Source organism: Myripristis murdjan, chromosome 24 (genome assembly GCF_902150065.1).
Source record: "Myripristis murdjan chromosome 24, fMyrMur1.1, whole genome shotgun sequence".
NCBI classification, from domain to species: Eukaryota; Metazoa; Chordata; class Actinopteri; order Holocentriformes; family Holocentridae; genus Myripristis; species Myripristis murdjan.
Window position 1 is genome coordinate 22,070,334 of NC_044003.1, and position 17,506 is coordinate 22,087,839.

The following is a 17,506-nucleotide window of genomic DNA, read 5'->3' on the forward strand; positions in this document are numbered from 1 at the left end:
TATAGTAACTCTGCATATCATTTACTGATTAAATATTCTAACACAATTAGAATAGTCCTTAAAACTGGCCACATAATCAGAATTTTTAACACAACAATAGCTGAGGTTGTGACTAGCTCTTCTTCTGAGTTTATCCTTAGAGACTCACCTGGTTTTCTCTGGACTGCTGTGGAGTTGGCAGAGAAAGGGGAAAAAAGGCAAAGAGATGTCTTGCATTAGCAACACACTAGTCGCTTTTGCATGTGGATCTAACATGCAAAAAGTACCACACCACTAAGTCTGTTTTTGTCATGTAAGGAGCAAAGAAGCTGCCCCTTGACATGCCTGTTCAAAATAACCAGTATAATATCAATCCCTGTGGAGAGAAACACAGAAAAAAATATCATCTGTCCCATCCTTTCAGGGAACCAGATTCGCATTATCATTGTCATTTGGCAACCAACTCTTTCACATTTCGAATATTGTTACAGAGACATAATATTCTGCATCCTGTATCTCACAGAGTTCCTCACATACACACAAGTAGGGACATAAATCCACAGACTCCTGAGGATTTATGGTGTTGTGAGGTTTGTGGATCTTTGGACACTGCTCAGACCCATATCTCTCCCCTCCACCCCTGTGCCCCTTCACCCCTACCACAGTTTGCTTCAACGCTGACCCAAATCTGTGCCCCACCCCCCTCTGGTTTCTTGTTGGCTTAGAGGAATGCTCACTGTGGGACTCCACTGGTTCACAGCATGGTTTTGCTAAAAAAAATAAATAAATAAAAAAATAAGCCACACGGCATGGCTCATCCTTTGAGGCAAATATCCCCAACAGGACCTCACCCATGCATGACCCCTTGTGGGTATCACACATGCCAAGTTGATTTAGGGCACATGAGAGATCAGTCACAGAATTGAGTCCAAGTCCTATCTGTGGCTATAGGTTCAGCTATTCAGCAGTATCCAGTATCTTCTCATGGCTCCAACCCACCACTCCAGCTTAGTCTCAATACTGGTGCACATGCAGCCCCAAATGAATAAAGGGATTTCTGTAATCAGAGCCCCTTGAGAGCAACAAGTACTGGCAGGAGGAAATTAAACAAATCTTAATTAAGGCCGACTACATTAGACATTTTAAAAGCCGGTTCTAATATGCAATATCAGATATTAATTTGACTCAGAGCGTTTAAACAGTGCTGTGCCTTGATCTCTGTGCAGACTGTGCGGAGGCCTTGGTTTCCAACCACTCAACAGTAACTGTGGATTTTCACCCTTCATTTTTTTTTTTTTTTTTTTTTTTTTCGCCTTGATTGCTTGAGGTCCTTGTGCTGTGCATAGAGCCTCTTAAAGTGGCCCTCTGTCATTCTATCACAAGCACGCAGCACTCATGCTAAATGTAACAAGCTCGACAGAGGCCAGAAATATCCATCGAGAGGAGGAGGGGGATGAAGTGGAAGAAAAATAGAGGGAATTGGTGAAGGCTGGGCTAGATGTTTTTTCTTGTCTCCTTTAGGGAACCCAAAATGGCTGCTACTTCTCCTCCCATCCGAGAAGGATGACATTGGTAGAGGGAAGGGAAGGACGGAGGATGGAGGTGGGGGAAGGGCGATAGTGGCCAACTGATGGACAGTAGCGCTGCTCTGGCTCTCCAGCAAAAGGGGATTTTGAACCCCTGTATGTGTGTGTGCAGGCTCACATGTAGATGTGTGCTTATTTTTTTCACGCGTTTGCATATTTTCACTCAATAAGCGTGTGCATATGTGCTGAGTATGTGTTTGCATGTGCGCGTGTGTGTCTGTGTGTAAAACGCTCAGTTGTCCATGGAGATAAAGCCCTTTTCCTTGATGCGACAGCGTCTAGAACAAGCCAATGTGCTGCAGAGGACATGTGGTCCGATCGTAATCCCCTGCTCTATTTTACCAGCAGCTTCACCACTCAAATCCAAACATAATTTTCAGCCTGGGCACTAGACACAAATGCCCTCTGCACTAGAATCAGGCAAGTCCCTGCACCATTTTTCCTTTTTTTTTTCCCCCGACCTACTTTTTATAGTAAGATTATTGTAACTGTCATTTTTTCCATGTCTGTTTATTAATCCCCAAAGCTAAGCCTGAAGGCACCATTTCAGCACTTGCTTAACAGTTTGCTTGCCCCAGCCTTCAATTACTAGCTTTCCATCAGGTCATTGAATTTTTTTTTTTTTTTAAAGCAAAAGAGGCCTTAAAGTTGCTCATTACAAATGCAGGATGTGGGATTCTGACAGAGGAAATGCGCAACCATTTTACATATTCATTAAACAATCCAGTGTAGCTCTTAATAACCTTGACCTTATGCATATCTCACTGTAATTGGAAAACCCTAAGGTATTCAACAGACTCCGTAATGTCAGCCCTATTAATTTAATTGAATCGAATGAGGGACAAAAACATCCAGACCATTTCCATAAAAGATACTGCCATTTACACAGCCAATAACAGGGGCCAAATTAAGTCATTATTAGAGATGAGTCGGCAGAAATCAATAGTTTTTGGAGTTATTAACACCGCACACGGCACACGGCACACGGCGAAGGGCAGCAGCAGCGGCAGATTTGGCTGCCAAAGCCGCCGCGTGTGGGGAGCGAGTGGTGAGTGGTGTCTAATTTCAGCTCATTGCCCTGACACACTTAGTCACACTGATACATCCTGATCCACATGGGAGGGGAGACTGAACATGTGTTTTATGGCCAACTGTTTATGGTTCTAAGCTGATAGCCTAGCTGGATGGCTTGAGTAGGGCAGCAGAAGCTGAGAGACAGACGGAAAGGGGGGTGGGGGGTCATTGTGCAAGTAATGATGCAGTGGTCTAACCTGTGTCTCGGGAAGCAGATGATATATACACTAAAAATCAACAGGCAAACCGTGAGAGCATTAATGATCTGGATCCTTTTCACTGCGAAGTGGCTGAAGTAAGCCATACTCTAATTTCTGATCCCATTTCCTCTTTTCTCATCTCACATGATAATTCTGTCCACTCCTCATCTTTTTCCTTCTAGGCTAGTGGGCTAGCAGGCTAGCATAAGGCATAAAGCCGGCGAAATGCTTCCAAGACCCAGTCTACTCAGTCAGTCAGCCATCTGCCCATTTTAAAGAGCAGCTCCAGGGGCCGCGTTACTCTGTGCCTATGTGTGTGTATGTGTGTGTGTGTGTGCAAGAGTGCACGTGTTTGCAAATGCAACACTGTCTAATTGTGTGCATGTGAAGCTTGAGCCACGCAGCCAGAGAACATATAAATATTCACAGGTTCACCAGATTGCTTTCACTGCTCAAACCAGGTTGAGCGCTGGAGAGTCGCTTAAACAAGCGTTCGGGCAATTGCGGACATAACAATAAAAATCCCTCAGCAGTCTGTAGACGGACAGTTTGAACTGACGGCGGTGTTTGTGCAGGCGTTTTCCGGACAAATTAGCCATCTCTGTTCTCATTATAGTCCTAATTATGGTTCCCCGTCTCTGCGGCGTAATCAACAATCAGCCACATCAATTAATGGGAAGGCAGAAAAGAGCAGCAGTCAGATCAGCTGGGGAAGCAACATGACTACTGCTACTGTCTCGCTCTTTTATGGCCCGAGGATGGAGGAGGACAGAGAAGAGGCTTGTCTGTGTACTGTAGATTTGTGTATGCATGTTTGTGGAAGGGAGACTCTTGCCCAAAGACGGACCTCCTGGAACAAATTGGGGTACAACAAGGCTGTGGTGAATTCACTCTTGCTCTGCCCCAGGCCAGAAATATGGCCATCTTTTTCTGTGTCCAAGCTGTCTGACTGAATCACAACCACCCTCTTAAAACCTTAGTTGTTTTAACACAAGGATGTCATAGTTCCGCTGTCAGCTCGCAGGAAGCTCTCAGGCAAATGGGCCTCCTACTTCCATCGACTGCTAGACTGAGGCAATGAGCAATTGGGATGAAGCAAAAAGGGGGCAGGTCAAGTCCGTCCGCTTGGCTGCTCTGCAACCAGCACATCGTGTGCTGTCCTGAACAATGCCACAGGCTAGCACTTGGGATTTAAGCCCCAAACAGCTTCATTTGAGCAGCAAATGAAAGACATATTATGAAACTGTATACACCAAAACTGTGTCCTGCTTACCGCTGCTATACTGAAAGTTGAAAACCCCTCTTTAATCTACATGCAGGCAATAATGGTAAAACATTATGACACTTAGTAGACACAGTTTTAAATAGCCTAGAATCAGTGCTGCGGTATTCAGTGAGCATTCCCCTGTTTTGTTTTGTTTTGTTTTGTTTTGTTGTTTGTTTGTTTGGTTTGTTTGTTTGTTTGTTTTTTTTTCTTTCCAAAATGGAGTCAGCCCTCAGCCATGTCAGTCTGATTTAAACAGGCAGGAAGTGGGTCAGCAGTGGAGGAAACTCGACATGGGTCTGTTCACACAAAGTCATCATTTACAACCCATACATATGAAGAAAGAAGAGTTAGGAAGAAAAGATAACTGTACTGTAAAGTGCTATCTGAGTTATTGTTCTAAAAAAGAGAATTAATCTTACGTGGGAGATGCAGTACCATAAGAGAGGGAATAAGGATATTCCTGGCATTAGCAGCCACTGATCTCAAAGCTACAGCCCTCGACCAGCAGCAGAGCCATAATAACCAAAAAAATATATTACAGATTTCAGGAATAATAAATAAGGCTTGCCACTGTGTAGACATAGCAGTGTTGATGGATCGTCTTAGTATTATGTAGAGTATTACAGAATTTATGTGAGTTCATCATACCATTATTATGTGGAGTGGAAGATAGGGAAGTGAAATTGTGTCCTGCACCACATCACTCACATTACACCAGCATGTCTAGGTAAAGATGATAGGAATTTGCCGAAAGACATTCTGCATGCCTGTGACTTTAGAAGTATGAAGATACATAGAATGTTGTCAAAGTGCTGCATCTCATTATGCTCTCCAAAAAAGAGATGACCTTGGCATAGAAACAGAGAAAAAAAAGTGTCTCATTCAAGCTTTGTGTACCTTCAGGTCCCTGCACCACCTTGCAAGAGCTGAATATGTTTAATGGAGAAAAGAGAACTGAATGTTGTAATTTGAGTTGAATCAGCTAATGCTGTATCCACTGGTTCCTCATCAAAAGTAATAACTGTGAAGGAGGAGGAAATGCTGAGCACATCACATCTAATTTAACTCCCAAATGAAACATGAAGACCTTCTAAAGAAACTCTATAACAATAACTACCCACACATAAATATCCTGGTGTGATGTCCTATGTGAATTGCATTCAAATCTTAAAACATGTGAGAATGCACTTGCGTCATATAAATTACTCTGTTGTGTAAACTCCACATCATAATCAATGCACATTATTAAAACAATTCATCAATGAACTTTAGGCTAGCACAAATCATGCTATGACTAGCAGGAAGAGCAACAGAGCTAAAGAAATGCATTTTTTCTTAATTTGTCTATATGGAGATTTATGCTGGAGGGATAAACATTGTCTGTTTGTCTTAAGACTAGCACCATCATTATCTCAACAGTGTCTGTGCAGTTTAAGATGCAAACACAACATTGTCAGGTAAATCAGTAGGCTAACAATGCTACATATCCTGAAGCTGATGAGCAAAGCAGATGTTAGATAAATTCTAAATTTGGAAGGAACCCCTCTGAATTTTTTACAAGGACTTTAATCAATATTCAGCACCTGACACAGAAAGCTCTGGAGCCAGCCCTCTTACCTTCAGTGCAGTATCGACCTACATATCCAGTTTTGGAGCAGTCACAGTAGGGTTCTCCATCTGCCAGCGAGCAGGTCCCTCCATTCTCACAAGGGTTCTCTGTGCAAAGGCCTATCATCTCCAAACGAACCTTCTGACTATTGATGAGCGTGGGCAGCTTGTTCCCATAACTCAGATCAGAGATAATCCCCGTGAACGGTGGTAGGTCGCGGACAGAGGGCAGAGTGATGGCCGATGTGCGGATGTCCCCTGGAAGCCCTCCAAGGAACAGGTCGCTAACAATCTTCATGAACTGTCGCTGGGGCCGCACCTCATCCTCCTTGGTTTGGCCATCCAGGGCCAAAGCCGTCCGCAAATTGTGCCTGCTGATCGTGACAAAGTGCCAGCGGCTGTCATTGACCATCTTCTCAGAGGTGATGGTAGTTTCGGCACAGTCAATACTGTAGCGCAGCTGCAGCAAACCCTCCGATACCGTGAGCAGCAGAAAGTCGCAATATCCACCATCATCAAAGTACATCAGCAGGCCGTCGGATTCTGATGTCTTGAATTGGAAAGTCAGGTCACTTCTGGTGCTGGCATCCCATCGCAGGTAGCGAGCCCACTGGCCTTCAGAGCCAGTAAACTCCATGCCTGCACTCAGGCCCAGCATGGTACTGAGCAGCAGGAAGACATGCCCTGGCAGACTCATGGGATTCATGGTAGAGAATGATAGGGCGCACCGGTGTAGGGTTAGAAACAGGGATAGATCCTCAGAGTGTTAACAACATCTGATTATGTCTGGGCTCCAAGATTTATCTGTTGAATGTTATATCCCATATGGATAATCAGTCAAGTAGCAAATGCAATATCCGTTTTTATTTATGACGCAGCACTATTGTTGATAATAGACAAAATCTAATCTTTTCAGCTGAGTCTAAGAAGCAATATATGGAAAAATATCCAGTTTCGACATAAAGCGGACAGATGTAAGTGCTAGGATGAAGCTGATCCTCTGCGTTTTCTGTCAGTGATTCAGAGCTGCATTCGACGATTTCTCTTTGAGGCGACCTCCTGGATTGAAGCACACTAACTCCATCATTGGTTCCATTTCAGAGCCATGCCCCATGATTTGATCTCCAACCGCAGGCACACCTCTGATGGAACTGCAAGCAAAAGACATGACATGAACATGCATCAGTTAGCAAGAATTACACTTCTTCACATGATGCCAGGATATATATATATATATATATATACACACACACACACACACACACACACACAATTTTTTTTCTGGTCAGATAGTTTCTGTTTTTTTTTTTCACTTTTGGAAAAACATTTAATTCATTACTAATCAACACACAGACTTGCTCATTACTGGTAATGATAAGCAAATATGTTAAATAAGGGTCAGGGGCATGTTCCATTATTCAGCAAAACCAAATTCTAAACTAAATGAGGGTGTTGTTTTTTTACACCCAAAATCCTAAGCAGCTTTTGGCTGATTTGACAAACACACAAACAAACATGAATTAATGAGTCTATCCCTTCACATCTACCAACTGCAAACCAGTCATTTGAGAATAACTGGTTATTTGAGGAAGTGAAATACAGGAAGAAGCACTAGCCATTAGAAAATATATGAAAATGTCTTGGAAAAAAAACATGGCTTTAGGTTTAAATCCTACAGTAAAGAGGGATGTTGAGAGGGCTATTTAATGCAGATATGACTCTCCATGTGGCCATTAAATAACACTAAGTAACCAATATTAACATCCATTAAAGGTTTACGAGCATTTTTATGTGGGGGGCCATGTCTTACCAATTACCCATTTTATTTAAACTGCAACTCAAATAATCATTCAAACTTTTACAGCCTCTGAGTTCAAGTCTCGATCAGTGCTCGTACACCGCTGAAAATTCTGCACAAAATTATCCAGTAGGCTGCTGTTGTTGTTGATCCTGTGATGAGTGGAAATCCATTGAGGTGAGCCAGAACATATGTTTAGCTGCAAACGTCAGCCTGCTATCTCTAAGGACCTGCTGGGATCCTGATAAATATGACTAATTATCCGCCGCCACTTTCCCTCTCATTTGCATGTCTTTGGGGGATTACAATCATAAACAGCTATTCAGAGAGATGTTAGGATGGTACCACTTCATACTGGAATCCCACCACTATTAACATTTTTTTCAGTGAATAAATACTCGTGGCCAAATAATTTTCACCAGTGAAACCCAGATGACATAGAAAAAAGGTTTTGGCACTGACTAATAACAGTTATAGCTCACTAGCCTAGCTCGCAAGACCTGTACTCATTCAGTTCTATTTGAATTGCTCAATAGACCCGGAGATGATTCACATTGCGAAACCTTATATGTGTGTGTACTCTTCCAGCCCTTTGCCCTTGCAGTTGTTTTGGCATTGGGCTGCCCACCAGACAAAGGCTTTGTCCAATCATGACAGTCGCACAGCACCATGCAACACAATAGGCCCTTTAACCACCTGCCCTGAATAGTTAATCTTGCTGCAGCAGGCAAGGTATTGAGTTCTAGTAACTGATACCTATGCTAATGCACTGTGTGTACATGCATAAGTGTGCCTGTTCATGTGTGAGTCTGTCTCTCTAATAACGCTGCGTTGCCTGGCCAGACCATTGTGTTTGTCTTAAATGTGACTCTGCGAGACAGCAAACAGGTTAAAAGGTTGTGGGGGGAGTGGCAGGGGGGTCAAAATAACCTTGGACGGTGCCATGTCAATTCAGCCCCCTGTCCTGAAATGTGCTGTGTGCTGATAGGCTGCTAGCAGGCCTATCTGTGTGCCCTGTCAATGAGCAAAAGGCTGATCGGTCCATGAAACCTGAGATGCAGTCTTCTATGAAAATCGGCGTGCCTTCTATTCAATTAACATGACTTGCTGTGTGAGCTGCCTAACCTGAGGCATCAGGTGTCCCTGTAAGCCATCATAAAGAATGCTAACAATGCTAACAAGCTGTGCCTCAGTCAACTGAAGCGTCAATACAGGAGCAAAGTTTTTTTTTTTTTTTTTCCTCTAACGCAGCAATTAGGATTAAAATTATTTTCACTCTCATGAAACCTGAAATATAACATCCTATAAAAGTGGCAGAGTTGTAGATGTATGCATGCTTTAAATTAGCCAAGAGTGTGCCAAACTCAAGTATCAGGTGTCCTTTTGTCCCTACAACAGCAAACATCAAGTGCCCACCTGCTTTAGGCCTGTCTGCATGGAGCTTATAATGTCAGTTTCAGCTGAAGTAGCCTACACAATACTGAACTGTAAAACTACATTAAATTGCACTACCAGTTTCCTTCACCAGGTGCTTACAGTAGGTCTGTCTCGCTTAAGGCAAATGTTACCCATCAAACCTGCTTGTTAGTGTCATTAGAATTCCTCACACCACAGGCAGAGGCAGTGAAAACTGCTTGGGCTACCAGAAGTTATTGATTTCTAGTCCAAACAGTTCATCCAGACAACTAAAGTACGCCAGGACAGACCTGTTTCCCTCCATAAATGCCCAGTTAATACAAACAGCAGTCAATAAAAATTCTAAATCACAAAGTGGCTGCCTTGACGTGGAAGACCCTCATCAGTAATCTTCATTATGCTAGAATAAGCACATATTTTCCGGGATTCATAAACCCTGAATTATTAAATAGCCTAGGATATGATATAACCTGTAGCTACGGGACACCATAGACGCTAGGCATAAATGATGCATCTGGCTTTGGTGCAGCAGATTTATTGACAAGTTTTGTAATGTAGCCACCCTCTACCGCTGGAGACCCCTCTTTCTCCCTGCTGTGTTCCCTGTCTATCACAACCTTTAGCCGGGAGGAACGATTTAATTCGACATCAGTCACAGTTAACACAGGCTCTAGGCGACTTTGGCGTGTATCTGGGCTCGGACCTGCTATTCTAGTCCAGTAGGTCCCAAAGTAGGATGCAGGGACCTCCAGGGGGCTTTGAGGGGGGTTGCACAGGGTCACCAGTGAAATGAAGAATAGTTAAATTTCACTAGGCTATTTTTCATTCACTACCCAGTGAGTAAAATATTCTGGGATGGCTGGTTAGATCACGTTAACTTGTAGGCTATTTGCACCGTACTCTACTGTAGCCTGTAATTCACATGTTAAAGTTTCAGAACCAAGAGGTTTTCCCCGACTCTAACTCCATGAGACCAGCACAAGGCTCAACAAGACAAGAGCATTACGATGCGGGACATTAGTTACACCTATATATTGCCATAATGGCTAAATAAAACCCAAAGTTTTCTCCTCAGTTGTCTGTCACTCAATGTATATGCGCAAAACTCCCACGAGGGTACTCACAAAAAATAACTACAATCGCCTAATTCTGAGAGGGTCACTTCAGAAATTTCCTGACAAAATTTTATACGCTATTTTATTGCATATCGCATATAAATATTATGGGGAAATGACATTGGAGATAATAAAAAAGAACGAAAGAGAAGGAGAGAAACCCTACAACATACAAAATTGAAGCCTACATGAATATTACGGAATACTGAAAAATGCGTTGAATCTGTCATTCCCAGGCAGACACATGTTCTCACAAAATGGACGCAACAGCTCAGGTTGTGCTCCATTGCAGCACAAACAATGAGTCTAAGCAGTTATTTGTATTTTGAATTATTTTTACAATTAAAATGTTGAAAACCGACACTAAATCCTACCCGGACTTCTGCACCGATGAATAAAACATGTTCCCTGTGTCCAAGCTTTCCCTCTGTTTCTCGCACGGTGGCAGTCTGACTGTTGCTCAACGACTCACCGGCCATAGCTTTAAAAATTATAAACCGATATTTGGGTAGCAGTCTGAGTTATTTGCAAAGGTGAAGTCTGCATTTGGGGCTCTCTGCACTGTTTTAGGTAAGGACGTGTCCTCCTTGAGATGCGCAATTCAGTGAGCTGAAACTTTCAGTCTCCGCGCTCCCCACTCGTTCACGCCAAATGCATTTGTCATGAATTCAGCGTGATCAGCCAACAATTGTCCTCTGAATTCTGGTTTTGCCTTGAAAACGCCTGATCTTCCGTGCTTAAACTGCGGATGAGAGGCTTTAAACTAATAAGGCAAACCGGCACATCGAGCTTTCCCAATTCCCCATACATCCCAAACTCGTCACCTCTACATTAAAACACCAAAACCTCGCAATGGAAAAAAACAAAAGAAAAAAAACAAAAAAAACTTCAGGATCCTACATCACAAATTGTCTGCCTATTACTACCTCTACTCCTAATGCAAGGGGAAACTGTATGCAGACTAATAATAATCTGCTTACCTTTTTTTGTCGCAGAGAGATGGCTCCGGACGCTTTTATGTATAGGTGTAACAAATTATGATAATCCCAAGAAAAAATCCCATCCAAAAAGCGTTTAATTTGAATGATTATATGCCCGGGGCGGTGAGATGTTGATGCTGGTGATGGGAAGGTTATTACAAGTGATGCGCGGTAGAGGGAAAGGCAGCGGTCCTCCTTCCCCCGGCTCAGTGAACGCGCATCTCTCAGCTCGGCTCACTCAGCTCTACTGATGATGGGCCCCTACTGGATTCTCCCACACTGGACGCTGTGGCCCGCCCTCTTCATAGTACTAAAAACTGCCTTGCTTCCCATTGCAAGACTCGCGAGGATGAGAAAACACGGAAAATATACCTTCCGGACAAAACACCATTAATGAAAACTCCCCCTTGTTAGAAATTATGTGTTTCTATATTTCCTCATGCTGTTTGAAGTAAATCGCTAAGCCATGAGTCATTATGTCGTGCCCTGAATACTGGGTTATTGTGGAGGAGGCATGGAGTTATCTACTGTATTAGTAGGCAAGGCATGCTGGGATTATCAGCAGACAACAGGGCATGCAGGCCACTTGCCCCGGGAGCGAATCACATGCAATTTCATTGAAGATCTGCACTGCCATGCACATCTGCATACTATCTCGCCATCTTTGCACTGAGAAAAATGCAGTGTGGTTTGCTTCGCCTATCTGCACTGGTGGGTGTAGTTAACAGGGCAAATCCACAATGGAAATGGTGTAATGGTGGCTGCACGGCACAGCGGGGGGACTATGGAATATTCCTGCCCTGGGGCTGCTAGCGGGACAATCTGGGCATGTTTGCGGTTTCTCTAAAGAAAAAAAAAAAAGACAAAGAAAAGGAAAAACAGTCAGAGGACAGTGGAAAGTGAAAACGTGACTTGTTTTATTGTGCCATTCAAGACATGTTAGCGTTTGGATTGCCTGAAGAGTGCCGGGGCAGAATGCAAAATGCCATGGTGCTATCCAAGGTACTGAATTCTAGTCAGGCGTAAAAGAGGCCAGGCACACCAGGGAGCTGGACTGAAGACTGGCAGTGCTCTCTGCGTATAAGCCCCTACAGCTTGGAAATACTGCTGTGGTATTCCTGGATTTACATGTCACAGGAATATCACGTTTTGTGCGAATTTAACACAGAACATCATGTAGCATTATTTTGATACCTCTACTGCAACTACCACTGAAACTGATGGCATTTATGATATGATGAGAACAACAACAACAACAATAATAATAATAATAATAATGTAACATTATTTATGTAGCACATACTTAAAAATAGAGTTTACAGAGAGTTACAAGAAAGAATAAAAAAAAGAATACTATAATACATAATGAGGTGATAAAAATAAGAGGCACAAACCAAAGAAAGCTCATTAAAAAAAAAGAAAATGCTAGATCCGTAAAATAAGATCAGATAAAAGAAAGTATAAAACAACACAAGATTAAAAGCGGGCAGGATCCAAACCATTTGCATAAAAGCAAGTCTATAAGAAGCGAGTTAAAAAGATGATAGTGGTTTTACTTTAGATCGCCTGGGTTCCTCAGGCAGTGTGTTGCACAGTCTTGGAGCTCTGATGGCTGAAGCATAATAGGGTTTTGTTGTGAGTTCAGACTGTGGGACACTCAGGAGGGTCCTGCCTCAGGATCCCAGGTTGCGCTCTGGCAAACAGGGAACTATGAGGTCTGAAACACAGCTAGGAGCCAGACCTATCTGATGGTAACTAATGACTAGATGCTAGTTGGAGGACAAACCATTGAGAGTCTGTAGAGCAAGATTTCTGTAGGTACAAAGGCCAAACAAGATTATTTGTGAATGATTATCATTGTGACATTCAACACTTGATGTTTGTAAGGCAGCTTTGAAGAGTGTGAACAGCTTGGATTAACGGGTTTTAACTGGAAGTATACATCAGTTTCATCTGCATAACAGTGGAGAAAGATCGTCTGCTTTCAAAGACATTCATGACATGAGCCTTGAACCTAAATCTTGATACTAATGAAATTTATTAAAATCATACAGTGATCACAGTGTATAGTATCATAAAAATGTAGGATTTTTTTCAGAGCGGTATTGCAATATTTTGGTTTATTGCATCATTTGTTGAGGTGTCACATACTGACACAGTAAGAACAAGAAACTATGTGTATTCTCCAGCTTAAATATGTCTGTCATACACATGACATTGCTTACTTTCAATACATCACACATGCAGCCATACATGAACTCAGTATTAGAGCTAATCCTGTGTGGTGACATATTAACTAGGTCTTAGGAGCTAATTAAAATGGAACGGTGATGAAAAGATCAACAGCTCTCTTTAATGAGCGTTAGCAGAGAGACAGAGAGACAGAGAAGAACAGAGAGACAGAGGGGTCCATCCCCAGGGAAAATACTGGAGAAACCTAGTTCATGTACACTTGAGCGCTGATGACACATGACACACAGCAGGACCAACCTTAACAAACCCAGATAAAAAAGACACACAACATGATTTCTTACATAATTAATTGAGTAAAATCAAAATCAAAACACATTCCATGCCTCAAGCGCTTACACGTATTCTCTTTCTCAATCACACAAATAAAATCCGTGCTATCTTCCTTTCCCCTACACTAAAAGACATAATGAATTCAAACTGAGTCCAACAAAACTCTCTGGTTTACTTTGATAACATCCCTCTACTTGTTCTACAAAAGTGAATTTAATTTTCCAAGTCTCAAAACAACTCTTGTAGTATCTATTATGTATGTATAATGATGTAAAATCACAGGTGAAGCATATCTTACAGTGTTAACAGAGGATTGGGTGCATGCTTACTCACTGCGTGGAGGAACTGGAAGCAGCAGCAGTGCCCTTGGTAACTGTGTCATATGATTACACTCCGTGATCCACGAGGTGACAGGTTGTCCCAGGCAGTCCAGCAGGGGTTTCTGACTCGTGACATGTGCCCCGCTGCAGCTTCAGTTTTCTCTGTGCCTACTACTGGCTGCGACCTCTAGGTTTTTCCTCACATCTCACTAGAAACGGGACAATATGAGAATTAAGCATTATTGCAGTTTTGTTCAAATACATTGCTCGCTAACACACATTGTCATCATTTCATCATGCTTTGTATTGTAAATTACTACTTAAATTATCAGCACCATGAATGGTTTGCACTGAAGTACTATCATAACCAATGCCATATGTTAACATACAGTGTGAAATACACCATAAAAAATATCAAATGCATTATGGATGATGAGTGCCATAGCCATTAGGGGTACAGTATGCACCTTGTGCATGTGGCAGATAAGAAAAAAAAAAAAAAAAAAAAAAAAAAACAGTAGCCAAAAGGGCATTTTCCAATTTCCCTGTTGAAGGTTTAAAAGAAGACATCAAATCATCCATCATCAACACAATGGTAGTATTAAGAAGACCAGCTGATGTTAGAAGGTGGCCTATGCAGGAGAAATTGAATTTTTTAAAATATGCTAATCAGAAACAATTATCAAGATAATTAAAATTTGAAAAGGTGTAACTCACTATAACATTTTATCGTGGTTCATAATAAATCGGTTTATTGTTCCATGCCTACAGCTCATGAAACACGTGTTTTTCTCTCTCCGTCTCTCTCCATGTCTGTGCCATCATTCTCTCCTTGTCTTTTTCTCTGATTTCACTTCTTCACCTCTACCTTCCTGTTCCACTTTCATTGTTTTTTTCCAACCCCCACACATCTCTCTCCATCACTACTTCCACCCTTCCCTTTCCTCCCTTTGCTGCTGTACACATTACAAAGGATGACCAACACTCCTCAGGGGTGACACATTTCCTACAGTCAGACAATTCCATTTATCAAAACTGCTGACAGAAAAACATCCAGGCCTCAGTGCTGTTTACGTAAGCTTAAGTTGGCTGGCGACGATATAGTGAATCATAGTTCAAATATATCCCCCCTACACACATACACATAAAAACACTCACACACATTCATTCATAAAGAAAACCATGGACGCTGCAGTTGCAGGGCTTTTAGAGTCCTTCAAGATCAGCGGCCTAGTGGCCACAGTGGCCTGATGGTGGGGAGTTCAGAATGGGAGTATGATCCTTGTCTGACTCCTCTCTGCATGGCACTCGTTGTTAAAAGAGATGGATTGGAGGTAAACCCCTGCAATAGACTGGGGTCCTGTAAAAAGGGCTGTACTTGTATCCCTAAGCTCTTTTGTACCACAGATACAGCAGATAAGCTCCTAATCTATTAGCCCTAAGTTTGAATAAGGCTTACTTACTTACATCAGAGATAGATGACACTGCAGCCCAAGTCTGTATATGTGCAAATGCACTCCATACCCATTATCTCCTCTGATTATTTCCACTCATTTTACAGCTGCAGCAGCTCTGCATTCACAAAAGATCATGTTTTCCTGCGGAGTGGGAGCAGATAAGCATGTAGAATGAGCATATAGTAGACTATATCTGTCTGTGTGTGCTTAAAGTGAGATAGAAGTTCAGCAACACATTAGCCTGTATATGTTCTTGAGGTCAATAGAAGTCTATATTCTGTTTTTCGCCACCCCATTCAAGTAGATCACATTCACAAAACAGCTCTCAAAAACGTGCACTATATATACAAAAGTATTGGGACATTGACATCTAGAGGAGCTTTCATGACATCCCATACTAAATCCATAGGCATTAATATGGAGTTGGTCCCCCCTTTGCAGCGACAACAGGATGGATTTTGGAGTGTGTCTGTAGGAAATTTTGCCCATTCATCCAGAAGAGTATTCATGAGGTCAGACGCTGATGTTGGACAAGAGGGTCTGGCCCAAAATCTCTGTTTTAGCTCAAAGGTGTTGCATGGGGTTGAGGTCAGGGCTCTGTGCGGGCCAGTCAAGTTCTTCCACACCAAACTCAGCCAGCCATGCCTTTATGGAGCTTGCACTGGGACACAGTCATGCTGGGACAGAAAAGGGCCTTCAACAAACTGTTCCCACAAAGTTGGAAGCAGAGAATTGTCCAAAATGTCTTGGTGAGCTGAAGCATTACGATTTCCCTTCACTGGAGCTAAGGGGCCAAAGCCAACCCCAGAAAAACAAGCCCATAGCATTATCCCTCCTCCACCAAACTTTACAGTGGGCACAGTGCAATCAGGTAGGTAAATTTCAAGTGTTTGAGTGAGAAAGTGGATCAAGGTTCACTGGATTTAAATCCCAAGTTTTCCCAAATCCCTGACCCCATTTCAGATCCACTTTCTCATTCAAACAGTTTTATTATGAAAATTCAGCAGCTGTCAAAACCATAGTTCTAATGAAAATATGAAAAAGTTACAAACATAACTCAAAGAGTTTGTTGGAAGAGATGATTCCGCTTCAACAATATCACTCTCAGTGGAGTACTAAACCCAAATTCCGAGGGGCATATTCAAAAAATGTGAAAAAGTCGCACACCCCAAATTTTCAAGTTAAGGAGTACAAAACACTCACGTTACACTCACTGTTTGTTTACCACACATCACACTAAAAACGTATAATGTGTTTCTGCTCTGTGTTGAAACGCATGAAACAGGTAAAACATGAGTAGTTTTGTCCTCCTTGACTTGAAAATTCGGGATATGCTACCTTTTCACATTTTCTGAATAACTCAAAGAGTATCATACTGCTCAATTTTCAAAATTAAACATATTTTAGTTAGACCTATGTTTTTGAGAGCCGTTTTGTGAATGCAGTACACTCTGTGTTCTCGAGTTCAAGAACACAGAAGCTTATGTGTTACTGAACTTCCATGTTGCTTTTTGCACACACGGACAGATAAAGTCTATTCTATGCTCACTGAATACACTTATATGCTCAAACTTTTCAGGAAAAAATGATATTTTGTAAATGCGGCTGCAGCTGTACAATGAATGGAAACAATCGGAGGAGACAATGGGCATACTAGAAGAGCAACCCCGACCAATTCACTTCAGCCTGTTTCCAGTGGCCACCACCTGTTATTGTGTTGTCCATAATCCATGAGAGACCTAATAATACTGTATCACGGTTTACCACCTCCACACTGAGGGTCACATATGTTCACAGAAACACACACACACACACACTGATTGATCCTAATTGTACTTACTTTCCTCAAACCCCAGCTGCCCAGCGGCCTGCCTGGCTGGCTGGTGGTGAGGCCAACTGCTGATGAGGCCGTTAGCAGGTCAAAGTGATTACACTATCAAGGACATCTATTAGAAACCAATTTGGCCAGGTTGGGTCTGCAAACAGGCCCAGCCATCCTCCTTAATGGACGTTCATTTATCTACCGTTGTTTGAGAGCTGTTGCATGCTAGGTCTGCAGCTTTGGCTCCTAAGCAGGATAGATGCAATATTTAGATCAATAGACCTAGCTTATGGGGGAAAATGTGATGGAATACAGATGATAAGAGGGTGATATTTCATAGTAAATGTCAATGTGATGTAGC

The 17,506-nt window shown here is 42.3% G+C and overlaps 1 protein-coding gene across 1 annotated transcript in view; it reads right to left on the reverse strand.

Moving 5' to 3' along the window:
• Positions 1-11,211, reverse strand: part of nrxn3b (neurexin 3b) — a 302,450-nt gene extending 291,239 nt beyond the window's left edge. Inside the window, exons 1-3 of the mRNA XM_030047060.1 lie at positions 11,024-11,211; positions 5,724-6,865; positions 149-166 (exon numbers count right to left, since the gene is read on the reverse strand). Of these exons, the coding sequence (XP_029902920.1) occupies positions 149-166; positions 5,724-6,420 (715 nt within the window). The 5' untranslated portion in view covers positions 6,421-6,865; positions 11,024-11,211. The remainder of the gene's footprint in view (positions 1-148; positions 167-5,723; positions 6,866-11,023) is intronic.
• Positions 11,212-17,506: the final 6,295 nt, after the last annotated feature.